At 47.6% G+C, this 11807-nt stretch overlaps 1 protein-coding gene across 9 annotated transcripts in view; it reads left to right on the top strand.

Moving 5' to 3' along the window:
* LOC146206691 (myosin light chain kinase, smooth muscle-like) overlaps positions 1-11807 on the top strand; it is a 213794-nt gene that overhangs the window by 192283 nt on the left and 9704 nt on the right. For all 9 annotated transcript variants that reach the window (XM_084591493.1, XM_084591492.1, XM_084591486.1 and 6 more), the window contains one exon: positions 9382-9562. In XM_084591493.1, the coding sequence (XP_084447619.1) occupies positions 9382-9562 (181 nt within the window). The remainder of the gene's footprint in view (positions 1-9381; positions 9563-11807) is intronic.

Here is an 11807-nt window from a genome sequence, read left to right as displayed (position 1 = left end):
TTCAGAAGTGTCGGTAGGTATGCTGCAGCATTTGTCTGCCATAGTTCGTGCGGCATTTCTTAACAGGCCAAGGTTCTGCTGCGCGGGTATCATACACAGTTCTGCTTTGCTCTAACCCAGCAAGTGTAAGTAAGTGTAAGTGCGTCAACGCTTCCGTGGCGCCGTCAGCTGCGCCCGATCATCCAGAAGAGCTCTTCTCTCTGTATATCTTGGTTTGCAAGCGTTAAACCTAGCCAGTTGTTTTTCTGAGAATGGCGCATTTAACACAGTCGCGTTAAAATGCGGCTTCGCATGGCTGTGTGCCCCATTTCGATCTCTCACTGTCCGGATGGCGGAGGGTTAGTGAATGTACAGTGAGGGTAAGCTGGAGTGTGGCCAGGTGCTGCTACTGGATGGAGCTTTCCTTGCGCCGGCGGCTTCACTTCAAATTCACGGATGTAGAAATTGGGGTGGTGTAGAATTGCTTTCTCAGTAAGAAAAAGTTCCGTTTTATCTCGCAGCCTTTTCTGCGGCACCTGTGTCACTAGTCTTTTAAAGGCCTCGTTCTTTTAAAGAATTATAGATGGCGGTGGGCGAAAAATCGCGGGCATGGCTCTGGCAGATGATACGGCCGGACATGGATTATAATCATCAACCTGTCAACTCGGGCTTCAGATGGGAGCCAAGGAGCCTCGCATTCCAAGTCAGACACTGTCCACGCAGGCATGTTCGCATGGCTTGGCTGTCGGCTGGTCTCTCACATTGTGTGGTATCTTGCGACTTCATTTACGCCAAATGGTATGTAATAGAGACGCAAATTAAAGATTTACAAATTAAGGGTTATCAAGCGAGTTAAAAAGTGCGCGAACTAAGCCGCGGACGTGGCCTGTTTAACGTTATCACGTCATACCCTTAAATGCGGAGCTCCCCCTTCTTCTTAGTTTTCAAAAACTTTAACTGCTGCTGAGCACCTTAAAATTGTGCGTGATACGCGAAGGAGCAGTCACCCAACGCCTTTTTTGCATTTGCCGCAGTAAGCAGGGAGTTTGGTTTGGCGCTCGGCTCCAGGTCGGTTTCGCGGCAGTCTGTCTTTTTACGTGCCGAATGCTCCCGTCAAATGTTGGGATTTCGGCGCACATGAAACCTACTCATGCGCGGTCTAAACTTATCACGGCGCGCCCCCAGCAGCGGATAGCGAGGCGGGCCAGATAGGGTTGACAGCAACATTCGTTCGCCATGGCACAAGGCTGGTGCAAGATTGTTGTTTTATAGCCAGAGCATTTGTGCGCAGTCCTCGTTTTGCACGTCGGAGCACATCTCAAAGCAACCAAGTGTCAGGGCCGAGGAGGAGAAAGTGATGGGAGCTAGGGTGAGCCGCAAGATAATGGTTGTTACTCTAAGAAGCAAAAAGTGCGAAATAAGTGTAGCAGCCACTTCACTAGACAAGGTGGCGCTAGCCACTGTCATATTCATATGGGATGCCGTAACGTCTATCCTAGCGCGATACACTACTGGGTCAGTTGGTTCATACCGGTAAGATGACGGATTGCTCCTGGCCCTTTTTTACATGCGCTATCCATCTGCATGTATCTCGGCTTCCTTTGGTGGAGCAGCGGTGTCGGTGGCGGCCACCGCGCGTTTGCACTTCGTGCCCTATTGCGAGGTCCTCCCACCACAAACTTGATCGGTCATTACCTCCGTTTTCTTTGGCTGTAATTTGCCCACACGACCTAATGTGCCACCGGAGGAAAACTCCGTAAGGCTGCGTTTTCACTGGGGGCACTGGCATCGCAAACGCGTAGTTGATGGGGATTTTAACGCAAGACATCCGGAAAAGCCGGCATCGGCGTTGTAGGTCCATTCCTCTGGTTAAATATGACAGGGCGCCGACTGGTCGGCGGATTGCGATGACATGTCCGGCAGGAGCTCCTTTGAGATGGGAATCGAGCACTCCCTGGCTACGCTCGTACGGCTTGGTTAAAGCGGCTGGTGTGCTACCTTACGAGTATATGCTAATCGGCAAGCACTCATTATGATTAAGGGAGTAGTAAAGAGCAGACACGCGAATGACGTGAGCAATTCCGCGTCATACTCTTAAAAGCGGCGCTTTAGTGTCCTCCAGATTTCTTTGTCTGGCGGAGACTTGGATGCAGGCCCCTCCTGCACTTCTGCCCTTGCGTTTCCGGTGAGCAGGGACCGAATGACTAAGCGGCTGCGAGTGGCCATCAGCACTCGCCTTCTCAGAAGAAAATTCGAGCGGCACCCAGTTCCAACTTTAAGGATATGACACGGTAGCTTTATTGGCTTCTATCTGCGGCTCGTATTGCAGGTCCCCGCTCCCATACATGCACCTCGCTACTCGCTTAATCACTCTATTAATTTGTGTCCCCATTATCTCACACGTACTCACTGGCATATATATAGTATGGTGAGGCCACCCAAAAATGATAAAAGATAATGTGCCTCTGCCCGTGAGTCAGTCGTAACCTACCAAGTTATATGGGAGACCATCCGACACAGGTATATGCATAAAAGCCCGTATTTAGCAAGCCGTACGGACGTGGCTACGTGGCCGGAGTAGCTTGTCTTATTCCTTACCCAAGGATCCTAGAACGGTAGAATACCATCTCACTCTGACCTCCTATCTGAAGGAAGAAGACCAAGTAGGTAGCGCCTGCCATGTAGTTTGGAATCATTACGTCACATAACCCATAACCCAGCGTAGGTTAATTACATGCTAATAGAAATCAAGAATAAATCGTTTGGTTTCGCTTGGTTAGTGAAGTTCAACGTCCCAAAGTGACTCGGGCTATTAGAGACGTCATAGTGGAAGGCCTCGGACAATTTCGACCACCTGCGGTTCTTTAACGTACACTGACATCGCACAATCACACGGGCGCCTGGCTTTTCGCCTCCATCGAAAAGCAACCTCTGTGACCGCGTTTAGATTCCGCATCCTTGACTACAGAGGAAGAAATGGGCATGGGCAGGTCAAATAATACGAAGTCAAGGTAACTGTTGTCTCTAAGGATGACAGACTGGATTCCAAGGGAAGGCAAGCGTAGTAGGGGGCAGCAGAAAGTTAGGTGGGCGGATGAGGTTATGAGATTTGAACGGAATATGTGCATGGATGCAGCTAGCACAGTACCGGGTTATTAGGAGGAATACGGGAGATATACCTTTGCCATGCAGTGGATGTAGTCAGATTGAGGGTGATGATGATGGTGATTACGTCACATAATAAGCCGATCAATCGAAACCCAGTCATGTCGCTTGTCAACTGGAACCTGCCAGTGTCATGCCCACGATTTTTCACTCATAGCGTCGACGCCGGATTTTCGGGAGAACGGGGCTTTTAACGCTATCGCGCTAAAAAATCTAAACGCGATCAAGGAGATTCGTGTGGCATATACTCGGGACATCATGTCCTGAACATGTCCTACATGACCTGCAGCCGTCGACATTAGCTCGAGGTAAAGGTTTGTGGGGTCGTCCGAGCTTTGTGGTCATAGAAGCGGATACTACAGTGCCACCTGCCAGAGGCCTGAGTTTGCAGCTCCTTCGATCATCCGTCTCCTGACGTCACACAATCCGACCAATCACACGCCCGTCGACTTCCACGGCCGAAAGAGAAATGAGCGCCATTGCACCTCCGAACTATCAGTGCCCAGTCACCCAGAGGAATGCTTGTGACTTTTCGAGGCCGCAACAAGGTTCATGACGCTTGTCACCTACTAGGTGCATGCTTCATATTTTTCGAGGCTTCAAATAGTCGACGCCGATGCCCCTGGACATTTTCTTTTACACGGAGTACAAACGCTTTCGCGTTAAAGCCACAGACTAACGCGATATACAGCATCTCTCGCTGAAATTACGCGTTAAGTCGCTATGCCTAGCCTAGTAAACAATTTAAGTATATCTCGACATGTCACCGCGCCGCGCGAAACCAGTAACCCTCATGCTGTTTCGGCATAGTTCAATGGCTTCATGAATTTCAAGAAAGCTGCACGCAATTTTATGCCCATTGTGTCGCCCACGTTTCCCTCTGGCTCCGTTTTTACCCGTTTGCTCACCGGGACGTCGAAGCTGCGAAACACATGTTGAGAACATCACAACAGCATCATTTTCACCTATTCTGTGGTCCTATATACTCACCACACTTCACCCTGCAATGCGGTTACGTCACTAATCGGAGACAGTTTACAACACGAGAACTACAACACAGGGGCACAACATAAAAGTTTGCTGCGTTCTGAGCCACGTCGGAAAGCAGGTGCGTGCGCTGCACGAGCTCGGCCTAAAGGAGTCGAGAAAGTAAACATTTCCTGCAAAGATGACATGCCGTTAGTTCGTTGCATGCTGAGAGATGGATGGCAGTCTGAATGGAATACTGAAATAAGCGACACCTCCTCATAGGATGATGGAAGCCATGGTCACAGCAAGAATGTTTCATTGCAATCATTTTGTGTCGCTTTCTCATTGGGCACACGCACTCCTCTTACAGTTTTGTTCTTCTTGTAACAAGAGACCGATATGAGAGATGTGTGGAGAATTTATCACCGTAAACTGCATTTTGTATTCGTGCATAAAGTCAGAACAATTTAGAAAAAACAATTTCCGCATTTTTTTTTTATGAACATGTCTCTCTTCTTCCTAGCTTCAGTTCGCTAATAGCAATTTCCATTTTTTTTTTTTTTTATAAGCTACACTTTTCAAGAGACCTTTTACATCCTCCCAATAAGTAGATTTTGCATTTGGAGCGGGATGGCCCTTGCTTGCCTATGTTCCATAAAACCGAATCTAGCACGACATGTAGATGAGTTATTCTGCTGCGACAGAGTGAAGCGCTCTGAACAAATCCTGAACAGTGTCCGGATACCGAAAGGGATACCTGCACCGGTTACGGGTTGATGGTTCTCAGCTGATGCGATCTCGGGAACGCTGTCGTGATGAACCAGTCATTTTACAAGAGCTCAACGGTAGACACCGTAGCAACGGACGAAACGGACGAAGCGCTTTTTTATGCGCTTCTGTCTTTCCCCCGGTAGGACTTCTCATTTACGTGCAGCCGTTATTAAGGCTGAAACAGTGGCAAGGCAGTCGCATTTTTGTCAATTTTTTTTTCTTGTCTTTATTGCCAAGTATAAGGGGACGAATGATACCGTTCAACGAAAGTATACAGTTAATAAAACGTCTCCATCGGCGCTAATGCTTCGCAGCTGCTGTCGTATTTAAGGGAGTGTTGCAAGGCTCCCCGCGCGCCAGCGGCACACATGAAAGAGGTCCTTTCTGACGATGCATTGAACGCTAGAGCGGGGGTGTCAGAATATTTGCAAGCCCGACTGCGCCTGTACTCTCCACGTCTTGGTCTGAGCGCTCGCCTTCTGAAAAACGGATTAAGGCAAGGCTCAGGTGTGGGGGTCGGTCCGAATTCTGTAAATGCATTATGCTACTCCATTTTGCTGCCCAAACACTACTGCACCAGAGATCCTTTTCTTCCATGAAAATTTCGTCGCGGAAGCGGGAAACTCGTTTAAAAGGCAGGACTTTCTAGCACAAGATCGGGAACGCGTATCGTCTTATTGAATATGCGACACCTATTCACACTCCTGCTGCACAGTTACCTCCCTTGTGAAATAAAAATTCCGGTCGTATGTTAAAGTGGCAATTTTATATTTGGCAGTCACTTTACCCGTGCAGCCCTGTTCAGTATTTAATTGATCACTTCAGTGTTGAAGTGTAAGCAGATAATTCCGATACAAATTACCTCAAATTTAGTGCCATGCTTCGGTGGGTCTGCATGCTGCTAGGTTTTCACTCGCATTTCAATAAGGTACTTTTTTTTTTTTTTTTTACGGGAACTCCAAATGTAGTGTTTCAAATAAAGTTTCGTATACCTGCACGGAGAAAATAAATTTCAAATTACTGAACTCCTTCAGTATAAGTGCAGTTGATGCAGGGGATGCTCTTGAAGCCATTAAAATTGTCGGCACATTAATCTCTTGCTTGAAGTCCACAATGTTTCGCCACGGTCGTACTACGGTAGCCTGGTGAAGAGGAGGCCGTATGTACTTGGGAACGCACAGCAAAGAAAAAAATGGCTGAAAATGGGCTCCATTCTTGCAAGGGTAAGAACTGCGACATTATTAACAATAAATGTTTTAGAGGCATACAGTATAGAGAAACTCTGGCTTTCTGTCCACTCGCCGAAGTTGAATGCAGATGGCGCAATTACTTACAGCTGCGGTATTTATTTCGCGTATTTTTGCACGGATGACGCTATTTTCAGTGTTTTGTTTGCGTGTCCTATAGACGCCGCCCGTACACGCCTGCGTGACGTCACACGTCTCAGTTGCTGCGACCTGCTCTCGTACGTAAAACCTAGTAAAACCCCTCAATAAACTAAATGTAGCGCCATCTCCCCTCTCCTCCTCTCGCGCTTTGATCGTGGCTCCATGCACTTACGCGGTGCACTGCTATAGCAGACGCTTTCCGGTGCAGGCGCTGGTAAAGGCACTGATGCCGGGTCTCACCCGAGCATTTAAGCTTGTATCAATTGCCGCAGTGTGTTCGCATTAAAATATTACTGGCTGCTGAAAGATCAATACAGAATGTCGAAAGGAATTCTGCGCTAAAATGGTTTCCTTTTCAGCTGTCAGGGTTTGACACCATACCTACGCGATTTCGGCGTCTGTTCAACTCACCTTCACCTCCATACGTCCGTCGTTCGTCAGCCGCTGGCCAAAGTGTACAACACGCTTGAAAAAAAAAATTAATCAGGCGGCGGAGGAGAATTCACTAATAGTCTGCGTACGGTTTCTTTGCAGTTTAAATGACTTGGGAGCTGCCGGTAAACTTGAGAAGCGTGGCAGGATTTGTCTTCCATGTGTTTTCGACTTAAGCTGCAGGCCTATCACCGCTTGCATGCGTGGCGTGAGAAATCGAGAACTAGCATAACAAACGAAAGCAAAGCATGAAAGACGTGGCGTTACCCGGCCTCAGACAGAGCCCCTGAGAAATAAAATCAGCAAGGATCTTCCGATTCGAATGCCGGTAAAGTAGCAGTGAGCCCCATGAATTGCTAGTGTTGGAATACAATGAATACGAGCGCAACACACTACCCTCCTAATGCCTGTTAAATGCAAAAGTCAATGCAACACAAGTGTTATGATCATTGTGCGGCTTATGTCGATTATAATAGAAGTTTACTGATTGCGCGTTGTAATCGGCTATTTGAAATCAAAAATTTAACATTGTGCTACAACATTCAAGTCATATATTGTTGGATATACATTGTGTTGAGTGCAATTGAACTGGTCTAATTGTATGTCTTAATTTCCATTAGTCGATTGTGATTAAAAATTACTTTATGCTAGGGCATCGTCATAGTGAAGGATAGTTTAGGTCGAGCAAACTGACAATGGACTAATTGTAACCCTTCGTTATCTTCGGTTAGGTAATTGTGATTAAAATTTAACATCATGCTACAGCATGAAGTCATGTGTCTGTGGCTAAAAGCAGCGCTAACACAAGACGAAGTAGAGAGAGGGGGTCACGACGGGGGCAGCGTCGTGTCCCCCCCCCCTCTCTCTCTCTCTCTCTCTCTCTCTGCTTCGTTTTGTGTTAGCGCTGTTTTTAGCCGCAGATCATGCACCAACCAGCCCAAATTTCCACCCTGTTAAAGTCATGTGTCGTTGGGTAGCATACATCGAGTATGATATTGCTCGACACTAATTTCAGAACTCAGTCTAATATTTACGTCTTTTTGATTAAAACTACACCTTTTACCTACAATGCAAAGTCATACATTGTTGAAAAGGTCGTGACGAGTAGAATCCAAAGACAAATGTCAAAAACCCGCAAACGCCATTGTGTTGCGTTTAAATCCGCCCGACCGATTCGGTGCAACCAAACCTTCCTCTGCGCCGCATCTCGTTATGCAGACTGTATTATAAACAACCGGTTGCACCCGAAAGCGCAGCAACACGGCATTACGAACAAATAACTTTTCAACAAACAGCGCGAAAGAGGCGCGAGCCGTACCAAAACACACGACGATATGCGCCGCGCGCGTTGTTTGGCACCGCAGGAAAGGCGGCAACAATATAACAAGCAAGAAAAACGCGTGATGGCGCTCGGCCAACCGAATAGTCGAACGCCGAAGGAAAGCGCCGCAGAGGAGGCGACCTTCATATGCTGGCGCTGCTTCTAGTTTATTGAGTGGTTCTAGTCATACATGGTGGCATCGATTCGGCTATCGCGCCTGGGGGTTCCGAGTTGACGGCGTGAAAAACGTGAAAGGAGTCCATAGTTAAAACGTAGAAAGCGGAATTGTCAATTATTCAGATATCGAGGCGATCAGGGACCAATCTCGGATTGGTCGAGATAGGTCATGCGGCCTCGTGTCGCATATCCTGCCGACAAATCAGCGCACAGCTAGGTAACGTCACTTGCTGACGTAATCAAACTCTCGACAAATCAGGAATTTCTTAGCCGAGTTCAGAGGTGCTCTGACGAGTGGCAAATGAGATGGGTGAGAGCAGATTTGTTGGCAGGGTGTGTGATGTCGCAGGACCACGTGACATGACCGAGTCGGAGGATGCTCTTGTAGGGAGCTCTGAAGAGTTGTGACGTCATCCAATCAGTATTATATAAAGTACTTTTTTACAAAAGAAACACACTTTGGGTGAAAAGAAAAAGTTGATCAAGTGGAATTGAATTATCAGCTGCCTTTGGGTTCGTGAGCCGGGCTCGCTACCGGGCTCGCTGCTGATGAGCGTTCAATGAGCGCAATAGTTTAGAGTATTTGTGCGACTATCTCATACAGTACAAATAAGTTTACAGCAGCCACATGTGACATTGCACCACTTGGTTAAAAATAAGGCCAATTTGTTATCCTTCTAAGTAACACTACTACTTAGCACTACCGAATTTCTTCAGTGCCCCTGGCATCATTAAGTAGCGCTGCTATTTATCCTTACTTCTTAGTACTGCTAATTTGCGCTATTTATTAGGGCTGCTAATTGCCACCTAAGTAAGACCATGACTTGGCAACAATGCAGCATTTCGTATGGCAATACAATCACTTCAATTCGTATGGATACTTAGCGTCCCGTAAATTTTTGGCCATTGTGCCGCATATTCAAACGAGGCCACGTACAATTTAGAACGCTGTGAGAACTTATTCCATAGTAATCATTCTTTAAAAGCGTTCGAAGCCAAGATGAGCGCTTGCAGCGTTTGATTGAGGAATCTAGTAATTTATCTCTTAGTTCCTAGCTAAATCTTGCTGTGTGCAATTGTGTGGCTGTGTGCATCTGTGTGGCTCATTTCGCTAGGCAGAGCAGGAGCCTCAGTAACGGCTTGCGAAGAGAAGTAGCGAACGGCCCTTCGCTTCTGCAGCGTGTCCGGTGGAGAGCTCTTCGAGCGGGTTATAGCCGACGACTTCGTGCTCACGGAACGGGACTGCGTCCTGTTCCTGCGGCAGATCTGCGCGGGCATGGCCTACATGCACAGCAGACATGTCATTCACCTCGACCTCAAGCCCGAGAACATCCTCTGCCAAAGCCAAGTCGGACACAAGGTGCGTAGCTATATACGCTCCGTAGCGCCAAACCACATGCGCCAAGGTTAATTGCGAAACCGTTCGCTGACCAACACGCATTAGCTCGCCAGTCACAATAGCAAAGTCGCCAGTGGCATTTATTTTTATGCGCATTCAAGCTCTGATCTGGCATCCGTCGTATTGCACGTTTTCAGCGATGCGGGTTAGTCCATTTGCGACTGCAGTGTGCGCGATATTTATTTTTTTCGGTGTGTGCATCAAGACGGCAATCCCCAGTCTTCTTTGGCAAACACAAGATTTTGTAGAACTCTGCACATGGCTCCCTGCCAGTTTAATCTGTTGTCTGTTAATTTTGATCAGTTCGATGCCTTATCTTCTGTGTAGAACGCACAATAATTTGTAGAACTTTGCACATGTTTTACTGCGAATGCAGTCTGTTGTGCCTTTATTCTTTGTCACAGCTGAATGTATATAATGCATAAGCCTGTTTGCATACTTTGTCCACCACTCCTGCTTTGGCCGCTAAAAGGCAGTTGGCAGAATTGTGAAATAACATTTTTGTGCTCATAAGCTTGATTGGTTGGTTTTGAGGGTTTAACGTCCCAAAATGACTCAGGCTCTGAGGAGCGCCATAGTGTAAGGCTCCGGGAGTTTCCGCTACCTGGGGTTCTCACACATGCACTGGCATCGCAAAGCTTGCTCCTCGCCTCCATCGAAAAACGGCCGCCGCGGCCAGGATCGACCTCCCATCCTTGGACACGGCACTACGAGAGCCCTAACCACTACACCACGGCGGCGGGGCGGCCCAGTGATTTAAGAAGCATTTTAGATTTCTCTTAATGAACACGTTCAGTTTCATCCAAGCTTCTGATAGGATAAAAGCTCATAAGCTTTCATACGAAGTCAGCATGCACTATAATGGTGCCGAATTCCACCGACTCCCCTCCTCTAATATTTCCACGTCGTTGAGTGCAACTTACTGAAGTATACAATATCCTTGTTTCATGCTAGAAAGGCGTGCCTTTTGCCGGTCTCGGTGTTGCTGTATGAGGTCTCCCAGGAGCAAGAACAGCCCCGTAGAGTGTAGGCGCTTAGTGGACGTATGTTCTGGGTCGTTATGGGCAACATCGTGCAATGTATGAAGCGGGACTTCAATATTATGTCTTTGGTGACAGGTTACAGTGAGGTATGGAATTGTATAAAGAAATTTGCTTAGTGCTAATGTGTGGACAAGCTGCCTGATTTCACCCTCGCGTAGCCCGGCGTGCTTAAGGACAGTGCGATGGACTAGATGCGTAAGCTGATTGTAAACTTTAACGGTTGTAGAAACATTGCCCTGATTAATTGATTCATGGATATGAAGTCCAAGGATTCGGCAGGACGATACGCGAGGGATGGGGGGACCTATCAACCACCCTATCACTACCCTTCCTTCCACGCTCCCAGATATCCTCAGAATAACACCCATATTCCAAAGAACGTTGCAGCCAATGCTAACCCAGGCAGAAGTTGCGCTCGCGTTTCCAATAATGTTCATCCTACTGATTCGACGATCGTCTACACAGATCCATAACGAACTAACGTCGGAGCGGCTGCTTACTCATGAGAGCGGCAGCGAGGTAATGACTCGTACCCTCGGTCCTTACATAGATCCTCTTCCTAGAGCGACTCTTCAGACCCTACCAAATAGTCCCCAGTATTCAAGACCTCGCACATGCACCCCCTAATCCTTCAGGATGTACCATATACACTGATTCAATGCAGGCTATACGCGCCATTCATACCGGTCGCATTCCCGAAGAAGAACTAGATGATCTACAGAAGCTCTTAGAAGGCTACGCCCCCACACAGTCACACTGAAATGATATCCTGGTCACGCTGGAATGCCAGCCTAGTAGTGCATCGCCTCGCCCGCTAGCTTCAGCACCGGGCGCCTGGGATTCCCTGACCTTACCCACCTTCGTGGGACGCTACTCTTTACTACAAAAAAAAAAAAAATCAATCTTCGCTATGAAAAACTTAGAGAAGCTCTTCGTACACTACTTCCGGGCAAATCCCTCACTGCCATGCAAATACGCAGTGTTCGACGCATACACCTAAATATTCTCCTTACTCCTGCCCGATCGTTTCTCTACTGCATCAGACATTCTCCCGCACGCCCGAATTGTTCTGAACCCTATGCTAACTTAAAACGCTGTTTTCCGGCCCTTTTGCAACTCAGTCACCTTACTTTCCACCCCCTTCTCGCCCAACGTAGCGGGCT

This window comes from Amblyomma maculatum, chromosome 1 (assembly GCF_055883805.1).
Source record: "Amblyomma maculatum isolate TAMU_Amacu chromosome 1, ASM5588380v1, whole genome shotgun sequence".
NCBI classification, from domain to species: Eukaryota; Metazoa; Arthropoda; class Arachnida; order Ixodida; family Ixodidae; genus Amblyomma; species Amblyomma maculatum.
This window is presented reverse-complemented; position numbering and strand designations above follow the sequence as displayed.